The 20842-nt window shown below is 35.6% G+C and overlaps 2 protein-coding genes across 3 annotated transcripts in view; one reads left to right on the forward strand and one right to left on the reverse strand.

Annotated features, from left to right (window-relative positions):
- The first annotated feature begins 1022 nt into the window (after nucleotides 1-1022).
- Nucleotides 1023-20842, forward strand: part of cac (cacophony) — a 37170-nt gene continuing 17350 nt past the window's right edge. Inside the window, exons 1-13 of one of the 2 annotated variants that reach the window (XM_066395170.1) lie at nucleotides 1023-1087; nucleotides 2466-2648; nucleotides 12309-12535; nucleotides 15869-15975; nucleotides 16033-16172; nucleotides 17611-17711; nucleotides 17851-18006; nucleotides 18065-18288; nucleotides 18343-18446; nucleotides 19619-19734; nucleotides 19797-19958; nucleotides 20164-20196; nucleotides 20606-20821. In XM_066395170.1, coding sequence (XP_066251267.1) covers nucleotides 1074-1087; nucleotides 2466-2648; nucleotides 12309-12535; nucleotides 15869-15975; nucleotides 16033-16172; nucleotides 17611-17711; nucleotides 17851-18006; nucleotides 18065-18288; nucleotides 18343-18446; nucleotides 19619-19734; nucleotides 19797-19958; nucleotides 20164-20196; nucleotides 20606-20821 — 1783 coding nt within the window. In that variant the 5' untranslated portion in view covers nucleotides 1023-1073. The remainder of the gene's footprint in view (nucleotides 1088-2465; nucleotides 2649-12308; nucleotides 12536-15868; nucleotides 15976-16032; nucleotides 16173-17610; nucleotides 17712-17850; nucleotides 18007-18064; nucleotides 18289-18342; nucleotides 18447-19618; nucleotides 19735-19796; nucleotides 19959-20163; nucleotides 20197-20605; nucleotides 20822-20842) is intronic. The other variant, XM_066395171.1, reaches the window with a different exon arrangement.
- Nucleotides 12717-13552, reverse strand: LOC136412196 (uncharacterized). The gene is made up of 3 exons (XM_066395179.1): nucleotides 13301-13552; nucleotides 13058-13250; nucleotides 12717-13011 (listed from the first exon to the last, which is right to left on the reverse strand). Exons 1-3 carry the CDS (start codon nucleotides 13433-13435, stop codon nucleotides 12755-12757), a joined length of 585 nt encoding a protein of 194 aa, XP_066251276.1. The 5' UTR covers nucleotides 13436-13552; the 3' UTR covers nucleotides 12717-12754.

Genomic DNA, 20842 nt, shown 5'->3' on the forward strand with positions numbered 1-20842 from the left:
TGGAAAACGAATCCGAAAGCCTACAATCCTTCCACGTCGAGAGGCCGGACATAATTACTTTCTTCGGAAGTGTTTGCCATATTTTGTTGAATTGAATCCAGAAGATTGTTTGCAGTAGACATTTTGATACTGAAATTTACCTGATATTAAGAGAAGAACTGGGATAGTATCAAATAAACTTGCACTGTCCAACTTGGTAACTACAAGTTCTTGGAAATTCCTTAACTGATATGACGCGAATCTATCCAAAACTTCGATAGAATATACAAGTTTCCTCATTACAGAAGTTACTTAAAACTTCAACCATATCTCTGAAATTCTACGGCTAAAATAAGATACAAATGGGGTCATTGTTCGACTAGGTTAGTCCATCAGACTTCCCTCGGAACCGGGACAATCAAAGCTCTTTTCTGCCTCTGATGGGCCTCCATATTTCTGTCGGTACACCTCGGAGAAATAATCGGCTTGATTTCCGCTGCACAAAATCCGGAGAAACCATTAACAGGCCCGAATGCTTTTGATTTCGATGCCACGTCTATTCCCACCCTGCGGGAGAGAAGTGCTTTCCTGCAATTATATTTTAAACATCATCCGCGGAGGAAATTTCAGCTCGGATTAGACCTGCTCGCTAATTAAACTCCGATAATGTCGTAAGAAAAAAGCCGTGTAAACACGAAATATTTTTATGACATAATGGTGAATGAGATTTTTAGGTGTATTAGAGCGGCCACTGCGTATAGCACCATCTGTCATTGACTCCGTAAATTAGGTCTATTAGATTTTTATTAAAATGGCGAATAACCATTATTTCCAAATATATGGGTTTTCACGTTATTCCTATATTATTAACTAGAATTAAGGCTTGACATGCGTTTATTTAATGTTAAAGATCAACTTATGGTTCTTTTATGTGATCTTGAACATTAATTTTAGTCCTATTAATCAATTTATTTAAGTGCATTGTTGATTCACTTTTAGCCCATTTAGGACCACGTGGTAGGAATTCATTGTTAAGGCCCCTTACAACGTTGATTCCCAAATAAATTCAAATCGTGTTTGTTATAGTGGGCAGAATGAAGAGAACATCGTAAGTGAAATTTTTCTGGTGTGTTAAAAAAGGAGTTTTTATATTGGAAATGAGCCAGTTCCAAGTTTGAAATAAATGGCAAAGTTCCGAACGAACGAATGAATTAGATTAAGGATTTCGATAGTGTTTACAGAAGCTAATTTATTTAACTGGTATTGATATGTATGTTCGCAGACAATCCCCCGGTTTATTTTATTGAATATAAAACTCTATCTGGAACATGTCACGACTGTGAATCCAGACATATAAATATTGCTTGATCGGTTTTTATGTTTTGTTTATACGAAGGAGAAGGATAAAAATATACCTCATTTGTCATGTACGATTTCTCTAAAAATAATACTCAAAACTCAAATCCAACTTGTTGATGTAAGGCGACTTGTTGAACTGTTTTCCCATGGAACTTCTGAATTTCGGAACAAATCCGAACTGAAACAAACGAGTTTATTAAACGCAAGTATGCGAATGCCAGACATTTTTCCTGTATTATTCGGCTTTGATGTGAAAGGCCGTTAATTCAGTCCCAAATGAATTCCGATTCAGGTCAAATGAAACTGGAAAATTCATTTTCAGATTCCATAATTCCACGGCAAATACTGCATTTGAACATGTTATATAGGAGCATATTTATCAGTTGAGTTTCTTACAACTTTGTTCTTATGAGCCACCTTTTGATTGTATGTTTAAGATTACCATAAGATCAAATTAGAGAAAGAGAGATGATTGCTGTCTGGAATACTACACATTATGTGCCAGACTTAATCACTTTCCTGATATACTAATGAATGTGAGTTTTACAAAAGAGCGGTATTTGATTCAGAAATCCAAGTTCAGTGTTAGCATTCTGACAAAAAGGTAAATAACAGCAATATTCTCAGAGATGAAATGAAAAAGAATGTACCACGTTGCGAATATGTAAACGCCTCTGAATCTTTACAAAGTTTGGAAATTTAAAGTATCGGAAAGGAACCTTCAAGGCATTAAAAGATACAAAATACATTGGTGTATCTTGATTTTTTTTTAGTTAAAACAATTTTCTCAAAAACGACAGTCAGGCAAACGTCTTGGTTTAGTGGTAAGTTAATTCCACAACGTTTTGGTTTACTTTCTTTGAACTTGGCTTACGCATGCTCTTACATTTTAACATCAACAAGGACTTATTTTCCATTTTTATTATGTAATCAAGTTTAGAAATACACACTATTACAAATATGGCAGCATTAAATTACACAGTTCAATTCATTATAAATCAGCTCATCAGAATGGACCGAAAGAGGATATTGAAAGCATCAAATAACTCATATTGCAGGCATTGATAAATTATTAATTTAGTTCTACTAATGGACATGATAATTAAGCAACTTTATCCTTGTTTTAGAATGCTCGGAGGAGTGGCTGGTCGCCACATGTCCAGGAGGAGAGGGTCCTCTCCAGCAATCAGATGGGAGGAGGGACCAATACCGGTTAGCAGATACGCCAGGAAGAGGAGGGCTGCGGTCACCACGTCGGACCACAAGAGCTGCGCCCTTATTCAAACTCGCCTTAAGTTGGGCGATATCATGTAAGAGGAACGTTTTAAGTATGAAAACTTTGACAGAAACATGCTAATAGGCGTCTTATTATTATTCGAGTACGGCACTCGAATGCTAATTCAGACTTTAATAAGGGTTAAAATGCTAACCCAATCAATAAAATTTGCATTTCGGGGCATATTGCAAACCGAGCATCTACATTAAACCGAAATTCCGAATTATTGCCCCTTTCTACTTCAAGCCATCAAGATAAAATTTAAAGTATTGTAAAACGAGACTTTTTTAAAGTATAAGAGGGTAATTACCGAGTACTTTTAGAAGGGAATAAGAAACCCCCTTGGACGTTCACACGAAAGGTTAATTTCTTTTTTAAACTCTCCCTCATTTAAACCAACTCTAATCTTATTCAACCCTAAATTTAAATTCTTCAAAGGCATTGCAACATTACGGATACATTAATTAATTAAGTAACAACAGTAAACACATCTAAATTCTTAATCAATTAATTATTAATTAATTAAACTTCAAGCGTTACATGCGCCATCTGGCGGAACGCGCTACTAAGTTCTAACTATAGGTATGTCACCAAGTCAAGACTAGTTTTGTTACAGACACTGTGTAGCCGTCCTTTTCGATTTCGCGTGGTCAAATCCATGCTTGAACTATAACTTCATTGGTTGATGTAAATTCTTAATTAAAAATGTGCGATTTTTAATTTGAGATGCTCTGGATCAGTAAAGAGATAGATGAGTTAAACAAAATGATTCAGCCGTAAAAAGAATCTCTCACACTTTCCTCGATTGTTATTCTCAAAAATAACCAATTTCCATAATGATTCAACTCCCAAAGGTTCAATTTTCTCCGTCTGGATTTCTTCAGTTTTTGCAGTTGCCTTTGAAATATTTACCTAATGCCCCATACCCAACGGCTTTGTATTAATCACGTTTACACTTCTGTTTGTTTGCAGCCCTTTTTGAATTGGAAATGTTTAATTTTTCAAATCGACTCCATGTTTATTTACTGTGTTTTTACTTTCAGCATAATTAACTTAATTCATCCTCGTAGGAAATTCTAATAGAAACAATAGAAATGTGATGGTGCAATATTTCATTTAAGGGATTTGTTTCCATTAAGCTGAAAACAAAGGTTCGCGCCTTGAATTAAGCTTCATGAATCACCATAGAGACTCGAAATAATGCTTTATCGCAACATTTGCAGTTAACTTCGTTACTCACTAGTGAGTAATAAACCCTCTTTTGTATGCGACTTTTTTAATATACTCAATTTTGGGTTTAGACAGGCACTCGGTCATTTACACCTAAATTTAAGTGCTGACTGGGATACACATACATGATGGATTGCATACAAGGACATCACATCAATAATCCTTAATTTTTAATGTCGGAAGAGCTAGACATCGTCCATCTACCACGGGTGTCCTTTCGGTCTAATTTAACTTATTATTTATGTCCAGAGGTAGAGTTAAAACCGACAGGGAGATGTATGTGATTCGGTTGTTTTGAGGATTTCAGGTGTTTGAGGACACAGAAGCGCCCTCTTGTGAAATTCCTATAAGGAGGCTATGTAATATCGATTGTTGGCCAGAGCAGTAAAAGTTTCTATTCTCGGGCATTCCTGGATTTTCCAATTTATAGATTGTGGGTTTACGCTTCTAGCCACCAGATGTCGCCATTTGCTAGTAATGACACTAATAGATGGCGATTCCACCTTTCCAAAAAATGAGTTCCTTTTAACCAATGACGTGAAATAAATGGACTTGGCAAGCAATTGCCAATATTGCCATAAGTTTGTTCCCGTTTTTTAAAGGGAAGACGCCATGCATTAATGACCCTGTAACGTCACGTTTTCGTTTGAGATGTGTCATGGTGGCGTCATTTTATGCCATTTCATGGTCATAGATTAGTGTTGAAAAGCACTAGATTGCATTCAGTCCTTCTAAATCGTTTCAATGATACTTGTATGTGATGCCATCTCTTGAAAACTCAGCTAATATACTCATAGTTAGAGTAATATTTTTGGTCGTGAATATAATGGCGAATGCAAATTTCCTTAAATAACTTGATTTTTTAAGAGTTTTTGGTGAAATGATGCCATAGTATTGTTATGACAATGGCGATTGAGCTTGCATTTATTGTTAAGTATCTATGATTACACTTACCTAATATGGAAAATATCTCTTTCAACCTATAAAAATGTTATAGACGTGCTTAACATCTTTAGATTTTGTTTGTTTTGTATTGATTATTCTATCAATATGCGTATAATTCGCTTCAAATATGATAATCTATTTTAAGGATTAAAAACTATGCTAATAGACTCATAAAAAATTTAGTGGAAATTAATGCTACTGAAATGCAATTAAAACTTTTTATTGAACATTTTTGAATTTGCGTGACAGAATTATCAAAAATGAACAAACGCCACTGGCGTGGTTTGGAGAGATTTAAAAAATAAACGTTCAAAAATTGAATTATGTAGTTGGCTTTAGATCTATACCATTGGAATATTATTTGTTCAAAATATATATTAGTATTATATTTATATATTATATTTATTATGTTTATATTATATTTATTATATATTATATATTCAAAGTATATACAGGGTGATTCGCAACGCAAGCGACACAGAACAGGTGCGTGTAGAGGACTTCAAAACATGTCGATTTTTTATATGAAGTTTTTTCTGAGGTCTGCGGTTGCTGAGATATCGGCTTCTGAAGATGAATAAAAAAATTTGAAAAAATTCTGGATTTCAGGAAAGGCTTAACCTAGAATAACCATATTTGGGAAATATTTTTGTTTTATTGACGTCTTTATTTGTTAAAAGTTTGAAGTGGCTGAAAGCTCAATAAGGGGTAGTTTAGGGGTTGGTCACCCTTAAAATTATATGAATCTTTTTAACCCTAACCAAATTAACAACTAAGGTTTATCAATATGATAGTAAATTTAATTTCATATCTTTTTGTACTCTTGCACATTTTTCGAGAAGTCATTTGTTATTGAGAAAAAAAATGTTTTGTGATTTGGTGTCAAAACTAATCAAATCGAGCAGAAGGGTGCATCTGTGTCTAAGAGAAAATGGTAGCCATTTTGAACAATATTTTTAGTGTTTATTTTATTTCAGTAATAATTTGTTTCAAATATCGTTAAATTTTGAATAAATTTTTAAAAATATTTATTAATAATGAGACCACGTGTTAGTTATCGTTTGCAAAATCTTTCTAAATAGGAATATTGACGAGCTATGATTAAGTTCATAGTTTACTATTATAAAAGTACTGTTCTTGTTCGATTTGATTAGTTTTGACACCAAATCACAAAACATTTTTTTTCTCAATAACGAATGACTTCTCGAAAAATGTGCAAGAGTACAAAAAGATATAAAATTAAATTTACTATCATATTGATAAACCTTAGTTGTTAATTTGGTTAGGGTTAAAAAGATTCATATAATTTTAAGGGTGACCAACCCCTAAACCATCCCTTATTGAGCTTTCAGCCACTTCAAAATTTTAACAAATAAAGACGTCAATAAAACAAAAATATTTCCCAAATATGGTTATTCTAGGTTAAGCCTTTCCTGAAATCCAGAATTTTTTCAAATTTTTTTATTCATCATCTGAAACCGATATCTCAGCAACCGCAGACCTCAGAAAAAAACTTCATATGAAACATCGACATATTTTGAGGTCCTCTACACGCACCTGTTCTGTGTCGGTTGCATTACGAATCACCCTGTATATTTTTTTGGTTTTATCCCACTGAAATTTCGAAACTTCACAACTGTGTTAGTAACACAAAGTTGAATTAAAAGACAACCGTTCGGATGCTCGAAAAATTTAAGAACATTTCTCAAAATTTCTTAAAAACCCAATGAAATTTTCTAAAGTGGTAAAATGACTTTAGATAGTTGTTATATATGTATGACGCCATCTCTTGGTGATTCAGCTAAATAAATGTCTGCTTCTGGATATTATAATGAACGTGGAATGTGTTCAAGAATTTAGGTTTTCTAATGAATTCTACTAAGAATTAATGAATATTAATTGATTATTAATAAGATTCTAAAGGCTTATGTAAATCTAGAAATGTCGTCATTTTGACCGTAATTCCCACTCTAACAGTGTCTCAATAGAAGTTTTTCTGATGAATTTTCCTCAAATTCAGTCTCAGTTATGACAATGCAGAAAAGAGAAATAAAGAGCCGACAAAGGGCTCCAATATGTAGTAGACGGAAAGTTTTAATTCTTCCAGGATAGAAATGCATGGAGAGTGTTGCGTGTCGTCTGTAGTGCGGCAATGGAAAGCATGAATGAGCGGAGAGTTAGCTCCGGAGTGGTGGAACGGATGCCCGGAGTTTCCGGTGCGCGCGCTTTCAGATCCACCACGCTATCCATTACCAGGGACGTTCTTGCAAGAAAACCACCCGCAAAACACCGATGGGAAATACAAAATCCAACCCAATTTAGTTTCTACAAAATTAGGGCTCATGACCATATTAAATTCTCGAAAATTGTTGTTTTCCCAAAAAATAGACAAACTTGAGTGCATGATTTAGAGTGTACAGCAACACTCAACACAACAAGTCCGGCCCTTACGGTTCAACTACAACCCTGCGGGACGCCTGTCCTGACTCCTGCGACGCCCTGCAACGCATTCTCATGTCCCCGAACAGCTCCGTAAACAGCCGACTCAACCCTCAAAGAACTCACTGCGGGCGGGTGCGAAAAATCGAGGTGTTTCGTTGTGAAGGAAACTCAAAGAACCCTTTAAAGTGCGGAAAATGTCCTTAATGTAGTGGCTTATAGTTTTGCGCCTGTTTAGTGATAGTGGTGCAGGAACCATGGATGGAACGGATCGCATCATGGCCCCTAGTGACGGACACTGGATTTTGACACTATTCTAACGAAAATGGAGATATGTTTTCCTAGTTTTTGCGTATTAAAGGTGGGTAGTGAACGTTAATTTCCGGTGATTTGCGGCAATTTCCACAAAGGGGTTTGCAAATTTCACCCCCGTAGTTTTGACAGATCCGGACTCGTTCTGTCTCGCTTCTTTGCAGGCTTTTAGCTTGGATTAAAGTTGCTGTTTCCCGGAATTAGTTTCTACTGCAAACAGTATAATGAGACTACAATTTATTGACACCTTTCCTGATAATTGATAAAATGCACCATGTTCGCCTCTTTTTGGGTACTATACTTCTTATCACATTCTTTGGTTAGGGTATATCAATAATTAAATTAGGGGTTATTTATAGAGTACTTAAAAGGAAATCTATAGAATTTTTCAGAGAAGTCTGGCCTCTTTAGGGCTATAATCCGATTAAGAACTTAATTCTGATTTTCTGTAGTTATATGTCAAATTTTAAGACAAAAGTTACCTATAAATATCTTCCTGTCTTAGAAAATGGTAGATTAATGTTATGAAAGATTATTTTCCAGTAGATTTAAAGCCCATTTTCCATGCAAAAGGAATTCCAACATTAAAATTTTGGTCTTATCTACGGCTCTTTTTTGGAAGCAAACTTTATTTGTGAAATTTCATATCAAAACAAGAACTACAGTTCATTGTTGTTTATAACTGTGTCTGAACGTTTCCCCGGAAGAATTTGGTAGTAAACAACAGCAAATAGGACAAATAGGGCAGCTCCCTTGACCTAAAATCGGGGTAAAGTTGATACTAGATCGTGGGGTGAGATACGAAATGACTGCAGATATTTAAACTGGTTATAGTTAATAGTAAATAGGTGGTGTATAAGTTTTCGAAATATGTTTATAGTCAATGAAAAGTCAGTTTTAAAAGAAAAATATAAAAAAAATAATGAGGTGCAGAGCCTTCAAGTAAAGTTAAAAATTGTAAAAAAAACAATTTCGTTTTTATAGTAGTTAGACAGTTAAAACATGAAAAATTATAAACATCCACAGCCTGTAATGGAGGATTCGAGATGTGCCAAAAATCAGGTTTTAAAAACTGTTTTTGTCCCTATTTTCAGGGCTCTTTTGGCTCACTATACTTCTGGCAATTACCAGATTCACTCACTTATTTCCGGTTTTTGTAAAATCATATTTAGATAGTTTACGCATGAAAAAGTATGAATATAGACAGCCTCCAAAAAAAGTTAAGAATGTCCCTAAATACGAAATTTTAAAAGCGGATTTATCTCTCAGGGCTATTTTGCCTCATTGCACTATTGGCAATTACGAGATTCGCTCAATTTATTTCCAGATTTTGTAAAGTTACGTTTAAACAATGCAAACACGGGAAGGTATGGAGAACCAGAGTCTCTAAAAAAGGGTTAGAAATTTCCCTATTTCATTACCTGATTCTCTCCTATATTTCCAGTTTTTGAAAAATCTGTTTTAAAAAATTAAAAAATATATATATTATATAGAACCCAAGCTTCTAAGAAAGGACTCTAAATTCCTCAAAAACTAATCCCTAAAACTAATATTTAAAACTGTTTTGCTCTATACATATTTCCCTCGCTATTTTGGTTCATTATACGTCTAATAATTATTAGATTTATAGTTTCATTCAAGCAGCCTCGTACTATATATACTATATAATATACAGATACAATCATATTTAGACATTCAAAATCTGAATAATTATGAACATTCGAGGAATTCAAGAATTAGAATTTTTTGTAATGAGGTTTTAAAAACTGATTTTGTCTCACTTTATACTGCTTACAATATTTTTCCCCACTGTAATTGGAAATTACTCAATAATTCCACCTATTTCTAATATTGTCAAGTCAGCTTTAGATTGTCAAAAAGCATGAAAAGTTACTTTTTTCGGAGCATCTTAATACAGAACGAAATTTCCAATAACCCACTTTTTTACAGAGTTTTTTTCAAACTTGATTTAATAACTTAATAATTGTGTCATGGGGGTTACAATTGAATTAGATCCTTCCAACCGGTGACCTGTTTCGACCTGCATTTGAGGCCTATTGAAATCCCCTGCAAGTTGCACAATAACTCGCCTCAAGGCTCTATTAAAAGAAAAATTAAGCCTTGAGAAAGTAATTGGAGCCGGACTATTTTTAGGTTAAACACTGCATTATTCAGATCAGGCGAAATTAGGCTACTTCAGGCCAAATTGTTGACGTAAATTAAGGGAAAGAAAAATTCCATATACGTTTGTGTTAATTCTTTGTCAACCCCATTTTAGGAGATTTTTTTTGACCAATTGGGGTACACAAAAGTGTTGAAGTTCAAGGGATGTTTTTCTAACTCTTTCAAAAGCCTTTAGAGACGGACAGTAACTTAGTCGTTTCCAAATTCAAAGATTGAATATTCCGGTAGCGGCGTATTTAGGCCAATGCCCTTCTGACACGTATTTGCCCCACGTGGCAACATCGCTAAAGATTATCGATTGGTGCAGCATTTTCAGCGACGACCCGTGGAGCCCGTTTTCTTTGATCAGCGGCCTGAAATCAGTGAAATTGTCACTGGAAAAGACACGTGGAGCCATCGACGAGGGGGTTTCCCAATTAATCGTTTGAATCAATTATTAATGATTAAACATTTGGATTATAAAACTTTATATCGACTTAGTTTCCGCCTTTCAATCTGCGTGGGTTTTGTTTTCCCGGTCTAAATCTGTTATTCTTGACCTTTCAAGGGATTTCCTAATATCTCATAAATCTGGAGCAAATATGGCGCCCGACGTCTCGATATCGTTGCCAACTGTAGAAGACGTCCGGCGTCTCGACGCTCTACAGTTTTTATCGCCTCGCGTTGAGGCTCTTTGTTGGTATTTATGCCCCTAAACAGGAGGTTTGGATCGGTTTAAGCTGTAATGCCACTTATTTATAAGTCTGTAGACGGTATATGTATCCTGTTCGATTGTTTTGAAAAGCCAACTTTCCGATATATGCCAGTGATATCGAATTGATCATAAAATACACCTTTTTTAAAATTGCCCCCCTAAAGTACCTGCGCATCTTCCTCTGACATAATTTTGCAGGCTCGAACCTATAAAGAGTAATATTCAATTTCTAAATATCGATCTTTCTCTAATATAATTTTGGACGAGGAAGAGCTAAAGGTATCTAATAAAACCCTTGCTCAACATGGCAATGGAGTGCATCTGATATCTCCACGTATGTCGCCCCAAATGTCTTAAAATTTACAGCCTTTTGCAGGTTCAAACTAGTCTCAAAGGTGGCACAATTAAGAATAAGCTTTTTTTTAGTATATTCAAAATCAAAATGTAGTAATTTCAAATTGTTAACAATTCGTTTCAGGTTAGTTTAAGCTACGTCAAAATTCATTCCAATGTGGAGGAACTCTCCCAAAGAAGTCAACTAATCTTCAAATTGAAAAAAATATATAGAAATTTCCTTAAAGATATAACGTGAAAATGTTGTTATTTCAAGTTGCTAATAAGTCGGTTTAAGTTAGTACTAAACTGTCTTAAAACTGACACAATTTTCAGATGCGTTGCCTAAGTACTCGAATTCGAATTGTATCAGAACCAACAATTTTATAAGAAAATTCCTTAATAACAAGTATTTAGATTAGCTTTTTATAGTATTTTTATAAAGCTAATTGGCGCAGAAGTATACTTATATCAGCAAATGTCAGGCTATAAAATTTTTCAGGCAAGTGTTATTTATAAGTCAAGTTTCAAAACCTAGTAGAGAGACATGAAAACCATTTTTTCATATCAATAAATTGTTAAATTATAAGTAGTCAAAGTATCGTACGCAATATGCGCTCTCTTAAGAAAAAAGTAGAAACTGCATTGATTTGTAGAGGAAATACGTCTCACCCAGAAGTAGCTACTATCTTTAATACTCAGTATCTAGGAAGAAACGTTCAGTAATCGATGGTCCCTAGGTTAACAGCTAAGTTTTAATTAACTAGTGTAATAAATAATAATTTCGAAAGACCTCACAAGCGATCAGAAAACTCTGATAATATAGAATTGCAAGTATGTTCGGGTAGGTCACCTGATTTAACCCCACTAGATTTTTTATGAGGGTTTTTAAAGCAGATCGTTTATGAATAAAGACGCTTTCACAATATCCATTATCTTTGCACAGTTGTTCAAGGGTATGTTTTAAACGGAACCCTGCAACTTATCAAGAATGCAATAACGGAAATTTTTAGACGGACAACATTTTGTATTAAACGCGTTGCACACGAAAACATTTTTTTTTTCGAAAATTCAATTTTCATTGAATTTATTTCAAATTTCCATAAAAATGTATGTCCTTGAAATAAATGTTGTTCATTTTTTTATTCTACTCTCTAGCAACAATTCATATGAAATATATTTTCACCTTTCTTTCCTAACTTTATTAATGTTATGATGTGTTTTAATATTTTCTTGGATGATAATATCTATTTAATACATAATATAGTCATTTTAGACTGTCATATGTGTATGAACATATTTTTGCCTCAATCGGCTTTATAAAAATACCAAATGTTTCAAAATTTTTAGAAATAATAGCCAATTTTCAACTTTTTTGTAAAAAAGCGTAATTTAACAGTAATTTGTTTGTTTATTTGAATGAAATTTTTTATGTTTCAAGCAGAACCTGAAGGCAAAGTGAAAACTTACTTAAATTCAGAAGTAAAAAAAATCGCATATGATGCATTTTTATGTGTAACACTGTAGAATTTTTAATTTTTTTTTTTTTTATTTTAGGTTGGCCGCCGCCCACGAGGCAGCAGCACTACAGGCCGCACAAGGCACAGCTTCCGGCAGACACTTCGCGGGGGCGGGGGGCACCTTCTTGGGCGGGGCGCTGGGCAGCTCGTCAGCTGACGCGATGGGCGGCCAACAGGCCCCCCACCCAGGCGGGACTTCTTCGCTTTTCCTCTTCTCCGAGGAGAACATCGTGCGGAGGTACACCAGATTCATCATCGAGTGGCCATATCCTTTTTAAAACAAAAAATCCTACAGTATAATAGCTTCGATCTAAAATCGATATTGAGAAGCCTCTTTAATCCGTTTTTGCTTTATTTGCATTTTCGCGTAAATCGCTCCACTTGCTTTGAAGCCTCGTCAGCTGCATTGGAGCGTTGCTGGGCAGAAATAACAGCCGACTGACATTATTTAAATTCATTTATTCTACATTAAACAACAAAGCCTTATAACTCCCCTTTGGTGGTCTTAGTGGCGTTGTTGGTTTCAAACAACTTCTCCATATCCTCTATGATATCATTCGGTGATGTAGTCGGAGCGTATCTCTCTATCACTTGCCCATTCTGATCAATAAGAAATTTGGTAAAGTTCCACTTAATACTGTCAACTAAAAACCCTCCCTGCTGGGCTTTTAGGTACTTCCATAAGGGATGCGCATCGTCTCCATTGACTTTGATCTTGGAAAATAGATCAAATTCCACCCCTAAATCAATAATTTCCCACTTCAAGTTTACTTCTGCATTACTAACCTTTGCTTTGGGCAAATCTCAGAATCTCCTCACTGGAGCCGGGTTCTTGGCCTCCAAACTCATTACTGGGAAATGCTAAAATCCTCAAACCCTCACTCTCACCATATCGCTTATATAAATAGTTCAATTTTTCGTAGTTGCTATTCGTTAGACCGCATTCTGAAGCCACGTTCACGATTATGCAAACATGACCCTGAAGATCTTGGTATAACGGACCATTAACAAACAATAATATACTCTCACCCTGTATTTGTCTAGGGAAACTTCGTTTCCATGTATATCTATAGCCTTAAAGTCATATATGGACGTGGGTTTGCTTCCACTTACTGTAACAATCACACAAAATACGGCAACAATGCCCACACGCATACCCAACATTGTTACTTATTTTCAGCTTTGAACAATTTAAATTTAGATGGAGTATTTACATTACCGATTTAAGTGATGATAAAACGTTAACACGATCCCATAGAACGAACCAAAGTGACTGAGTACTACACATTGACGATGTGATAGTCTAATAACGCCATGCAATGTTGCCGATACTTTCAGTAATGATTAAAGAAATAATATATATAGGTCATAAAGGTCAGTTTAGTAATTTATTTGTTATGATTAAATTTATTATAATGATGAAAATAAATGGTGAAATGTATCTAAATTTGCACGATACTAAGGTGTAAACATTTATTGAGATTCTTTTTTTAATGAGCCAAATAGAACTTAAAGAGGAATATTAAATTTTCATAGGTGTCAAGAACAGCGATAATAACATCATTGGGATCCTAAGTTTACTTCCTGTATTATACTGCATTTATGACTATACAGGGTTAGCCACGCAACACGTTCATTAGAAAATTTTTGACTTTCCACTACCATAGCTCAATGAAATTTGCTTTCAGGCTAGAATGGATCATGTTGAATCCAAGTAAAATATTTTTAAAATGGTGGCACTCCCGCTTATACTGGAAGTACCTACTACCTTCCTTATTTTAAATTGAACCCCCTAATTTTTTGTCAATTCCAATTTGTTGTTAAATTTTAAGGATAATTTATGTAAAGTCTCTTATGTCTAAAATTTACCATTTCCAAGTTATACCGGAAAATTTCAAAATTTTGGTAGCAACCAGATCCCACAGAAATCGGCATTGTGCGCTAATCGTTTTGAATTTGGGAATCGATGTTCTATGGTTCAAAGAGGATCTAATAAACTACATTTTGACGTATTTCAATTTGATTAAAAGTCTTCCGCGGTTCGCGAAACTTACCTCCGAAATTGCATCACTTCAAATCTCAATAGCTTGCTTCTCTCTCAATAACTTGAATCTAGAATTTAATTGTTTCAAACATTATTAAGGTTCTTTGAACCGATACTAGACAAAGTGTGCTACTTAAAATAAGCAACGAAAAATCCGAAAATGACAAAAAATTAGGGGTTTCCATTTAAAATAACGAACTTGGTAGCTACTTCCGGTAAAATTGGAAGTGTCGCCATTTTGAAAATATTTTACTTGGATTCAAAATGGGCGATTCTAGCCTGAACCAAATTTCGTTGGGCTATGATAGTGGGAAGTCAAAAATGTTCTAATGAACAGGTTGTGCGACTAACCCTGTATGCAGAGATATATACTTATACTGTATATGTATAGTGACAGTGGAGGAGTATCCATGAATATCGATTTCGTCAATGGTTTCCTTTCCGACGTTTTGTGTTCATATAACAAGGGCAGATAATCAGTGTAGCGGAAATTTATTTATTAGGAGAAGACAAAGGAACACTTCTCTGACTTATCCCATAAACTTACGTATATGTATATGAGCATAACCTGGCGAGAAGTATTATGAAATGTTCCGTCAATTTTTCACTTTATCATTCCCATTTCGCTACGACGAAGATTTTGTTTTAATCTATTTACAAGTTTCGGATTTGGTATAAATTTCATTGGGCAAACAAAATTCATTAAAGTCCGTGGCGTACCTAATTCCGCAAAAAAAATTCTTGAAAAGAAACATAATGAAAGTAACCTCTGTAATTTATTTAGTTTTTGCCCTCTCGGTACAACCCAAATTTAATTCCAACCGAGCTGCGGTCTCGATTTCTCATATAAAATTTGCCGAGAAGTTCAGATTTACTTACGTCAATGGCTTAGTTAACTGTTCTCAATTGTAAAAATACACACACACACACGTGCTTAGAGAGTAGTGTTAGAATGTTTAGAGATAAGGACAGAATTACCAACTAATCGTCGTGACAGATTTATCATAAGCGAAAATGGATATTTTCTACCTCATTTAAGTTTTGCAGTTGACCATTTCAGCCACCAATTCAATGAAAATAGATTACAAATGTGCGATATTAATGAAAAATCTCTTCAGAATGCGAGCAAAATACTAAAAAATGGTAAAACGACATCTCTACTTTGCGGTCACTGTCAGTCTTAGATTCTTCATCAAAAACTAGACCAACGCTACAAATACTCACCTCATATTCACACACACGGCACGATAATTTCGTTCACTTTCCCACGTGAAAATGATTGAAAAACCACCTTCACAGCCACTAACGTTAAACTCGAAACATCTGACATTTTCTCTGTAGAAAAAAAATGGAAAATCGCACTTTAAAATGACCGATTTCCAATTGTACTTTGATATGTAAACACCTCTGTGCTGGTGGCTTAGTGACTTGGTGAGATGGAAATTTTGCTTCGGGATATAGGTATAATTAAATTATTACTTTTAAGGTCTTTGCAGGTATTTTCTGGATTGGTTAAATTTTTCAATTTGAATATTTTCTTAACTGATAATTCACTCCGTTCGAGTATGCCGTTCTTTTGACAATCATTGCCAACTGTGTAGTCCTAGCACTGGAAGAGCATCTGCCTTGTGCCGATAAAACCGGTTTAGCACAAAAACTAGTGAGTTTCCTTCAAAATTCAGAAAAAGTTTCAATTGAACGTTCGGTAAATTTCCAGGAAAAAACAGAAGTCTACTTCTTAGCGATATTTTGCGTAGAGGCTTCACTAAAAATCCTAGCTTTAGGGTTCGTTCTACATCGGGGCTCGTATCTTCGCAACATCTGGAACATCATGGATTTCTTCGTGGTGTTAACGGGGTGAGTGTTAGATTTTAAGCCTGAGCTGGAAACGTTCTGGACCACATCCCCTCTATAAACATATTTGGTCTTCAATGCCGTTTGACCACAAAACCCAAATCAATGACAGGTCGATGACGGTCTTCGCGGAAGCAAACGTGGACGTGGATTTGCGCATGCTCCGCTCCTTTAGGGTGTTACGGCCTTTGAAGTTGGTGTCGAGGATACCAAGTAAGAGCCGAAACGTCGGGAAATCACTTTTTTAGATAGCGGCTCAGGTTTAGATTTTGACCGGAAGATATTATGATTATTTGGATTGGTGTTTATTAGATTGGGTTTTATACGGTCCATGCTGTTCGAGGTGGCTGATGCTGATACTTAGAATGAAATCTAGATTAGAAGATACTTAGAGTTAGCCATTAGCTATATAGAATTTTTGTAGTGATTAGATGTTCACTGTTTTTAAACTGACAGCCTAGAAAGTTCCAAAAGAGTTAAGAATCTTCAACCTCTTCTGAAAACCGAATTCTGTCTTCTATTCCTTCTTGATGAAAGTTTCTGAAGACTTTGAAGACGCTGAAACTCTCTCAAAACTTATTCTGATAGCCGAGCAGTGTCTTTAACATTTTCTCGATTATTTACTGCATTGCCAGGTTTTTCTTCATCTTCTTAACCGCATTGCTATGAGGTTTCTATATAGAATTTTTTCATTTTTCACTCTTTATGTAAACTTGGTTTCATTATCGAATTAATAAGAGTTTTCAAAAACGTTAAAAGCACTAAAACTTTCTCACAATTTCTTCGAGAGATAGAGCAGTGCCTTTAACTCTTTCTTCAGCATCTGCGGCACGGCCACGTTCTTGTTCATCTCTTTGATCGTAATGCTCCAAGGTTTCTATGTACAACTTTTTCATTTCCACGTAAACTTGGTTTCATTATTCGATTTATGAGGATTTTTAAAGACATCGAAACTAGAGCAAAATTTCTTTTGAAGATCGGGAAATATCTTCAACTTTTTTTGTTTGCTTTCTTAATTATATCTCCATGCAATTTCTCCAAATTCTTGGCTTTCTAAAGTGACTTAACTGCATTGAAAGTCATAGTAGATGTTGAAAATATAGAAACTGCTCACTCTCCACGACCTGAAGATTCTCCTCAGGTCTTTCTATGATTGCTTCGATCCAAGATCTTCGTATTAAGTTTTCTTCTATTAAATTCCCCCCTAAACCACTTAGGTGGACTTTTCTGTTTTTTTCTTCACAACACAAATAAAATGAAGAAATTCATCCCTCTGAGAAGGGCTTGAGGAGAGTATTATAATCTTTCATCAATATTGTAGATAACATACCTAGAATAGTTCTACTTATAAAAACTGGAAATGGTTGGATTTAAATTTATTGCCAATTTATATAGTAACTAGAGTTCCAGTAGATGCGCTAGAGGCTAGTTTTGTTTCTAGGTTTCTCACCCTGTTCCCACAAGACTTAGAAACCGTGGACCTGCGCACCTTGCGAGCTATCAGAGTACTTAGACCTTTGAAGCTAGTCTCTGGCATCCCTAGTAAGTAGACTTGTAGAAACATAGTCCGTCTGTTATTAGCTTATTAGAACATATTATAGACTCATAACTAATCAATATCAAGTCTTGTAGTTCAATATCTCTGCTGAAACTATGGCTATACTGCTTCTCTCCTGTATAGGTTTGCAAGTGGTCTTGAAGTCCATCATTAAAGCCATGGCCCCGCTGCTCCAAATAGGATTATTAGTTTTATTCGCCATTGTGATATTCGCCATTATAGGACTGGAATTTTACTCTGGAGCCTTACACAGAACGTGTTATAGTTTATATGATATAGGCGAGTGTGGCGATTTCTGGGGGTTGATTTGGAGTGGTTTAATTTGAAAGAATTTTAGAGGAAATCGTTAAAGAAAACGAGGAAGAAGTTCCCTGCAACACCGACAATGAAACCGAGGCCAAATCGCAGGGCAGCAACTGGTGCAGGGACGGTAACAGCGTGTGTCTCGAAAGGTGGCAGGGTCCCAATAACGGGATCACCTCATTTGACAACATCGGATTCGCAATGTTGACGGTGTTCCAGTGTATCACCATGGAAGGGTGGACCGCTATACTATATTGGGTATACCGCCCTCATTTAAACCCCATTATCCACAACTAACCGGAGAACTTGTAGATGAATGACGCAGTCGGGAGCTACTACAATTGGATGTATTTCGTGCCCTTGATAGTCCTCGGGTCGTTTTTTATGTTAAACTTAGTTCTGGGTGTCCTCAGCGGGTAAGTGAGGGTATAAGGTTGAGGTTTGAAATGAGGTGGCTTCTTTAGGGAATTTTCGAATGAACGCTTAAGGGTGGAACGAAGGGCCAAATTTTATAAGACGCGTTCGAAAAATCGGTTTAATGAGAGCTTCGGGAGGTACTTGGCTTGGATCACCGAAGCAGGTTTAAAAAAAAATTTACATGTAGTGCTAATTAGGAGCCAGACCCAACTAGCAATTTCCTGCTTTATAACATAATTAAACTTGCCCATTTCCTTATAAAACTGCGAATCAAAGTACGCCACTGGAGGCGTCAACTAAAAAAGCGTTACTGCACTGAGAGAAAATTCATTTGATGTAGCAGTCAAGAGCCAGGGGCGTCACTTAAAAGGATGATAAATAACTATAATTTTCTTTCTTTCTTTGAAATATAAAAATACTTTAGGTTTCTTAGTGCGAAACTGAAACTCAGAAATTTGAGTTCATAAGTTATTAAAGACTGCTTAGGAGTGTAGGAGGGGGAGGGGGGGGGGGGGGCACTCATAAAAAGGTGATGAATCCCTTAAATATCGTTTCTTTAATCTACATATAATAAGCTTTTAGCCTCTAAATACGCCACTGTGGACATGCATTTTAACCAAGAAAATTCCTAAACAACTTAAAATATGGTAAAATAATTTTGGTTTGAAAATAAAAAATCAGTAGCGCCTCTTAAAATGGGAGAAATGATCAATCCCTTACATTTCCTTTCATTATTTTAAGATACAAAAGAAAAATTAAGACTCTAAAACTACGCTCTTAGAAATCTCAATTTCAAGCTTAAAAATTACCAAACATTTGAAAATATCAAGCAGTGCCGGTTTATAGATGATAATCTTTTAAATGTTGTTTCGTTATTCTACATAGAATATTAAGTCTCTAAAATCGTCACTGAAGACTTGAGTTTCGAGGTAAAAAATTTCCAAGCAACACAAAATATAGTAAATTAATTTTGGTTTAAAAATCAAAAATTAATAAAGTCTCACAAAGAGGTAATAAATTTCTCTATTATTGCTTCTTTATAAGAGCTACCAAGTGTTCAAGTATGCCAATGTAGAATTTTCGCAAGTTAGGTAGCTACAAATAATCCGAAAAATTTCCGACTATCACAAACCCCATTAGTATGCTAAACACCCCATTTATCTCCCTTTAGAGAATTCGCCAAAGAGAGAGAAAAAGTAGAGAATAGGCAAGAGTTTTTAAAGCTACGAAGAGCTGCGCAGCTAGAAAGAGAGCTAAACGGCTACGTGCAATGGATTTGCAAGGCTGGTAAGCTTTCGGGCCCTAATGCTTATCGACACTTCCCTTCATTAATGCACTGAATTTCGCAGAGGAAGTAATATTGGCTGAAGAGAGGACGACGGAGGAGGAAAAGATGCACATAATGGAAGCAAGAAGGAGAGCTGCCAAGAAGAAGAAATTGAAGAAAATTGGAAAGAGCAAAAGCACTGACACTGAGGAGGAGCAGGAGGAGGAGGATGTGGCTGACGATGGTAAGAAGAGTGCTACTTTGTTAACATAGAATAGAATAAACAATCTAATAGAATAGAACAAAATAGATTCCCTATTTCATCAGAATAGTCTTCAGTAAGTCTTCAGCATGAATGCAGAATGTCCTCATCCAGTACTAGTAGCGGAAGGTGCGGACATTCTGCAAGTGATTTTTCCTGGTAACTGACAAACGTTTTTAATTCCCAGTGTTTCTTACAGAATCTAACAAAAAGATAAAAGGTATGCAGCTGGAGATAATGTAAAACCAACATTAGTTTCGTTGCATTAATACGAGTATACGCCAAGTAGAATGCTTCAGGGTCAAAAACAAAAATGTTTGATTCAATGATTTTTTAATAATATGGACTACATCAACATGGCTTTTGGCTGGTACCCAGTATTACTACTTATTCTTTCGTAGCTCTCTTCCAAAACCATAGATCTGTAGTCAAAAGCCCATACCTTCGAATTTGTAGCTGTGGTATGGGCTTTAGAATAGACAAATTTCTGAATTTAGTTCATAGTCTTGACCTAGTTGCTAGATTAAATAGTTGGTTTAGATACGTAGATTTCTCTCCAAAATTCCCAGATATTCTCACTCCAAGAGGTCTTAGAATGGCCTCCAATGTTGAAGTATAAGTTTTGTTAGCAGGCTTCGGAAGGCCCGGTTACATGAAGACCCGGGCCCGGGGCCAGGGGGCCTGCGCCCGGTTCTGGAGGGCCGAAAAAAGGTTCCGGTTTAGTATCAGGCACATGGTCAAGACCCAGTGCTTCTACTGGACAGTCATTATGCTAGTGTTCTTCAATACCTTCTGTGTTGCTGTTGAGTACCATGGTCAACCAAAGTGGTTGGATGATTTTTTATGTAAAAAATACTATTTTAACC

The sequence above is a fragment of the Euwallacea similis genome, chromosome 11 (genome assembly GCF_039881205.1).
Source record: "Euwallacea similis isolate ESF13 chromosome 11, ESF131.1, whole genome shotgun sequence".
In the NCBI taxonomy this organism is placed as follows: Eukaryota; Metazoa; Arthropoda; class Insecta; order Coleoptera; family Curculionidae; genus Euwallacea; species Euwallacea similis.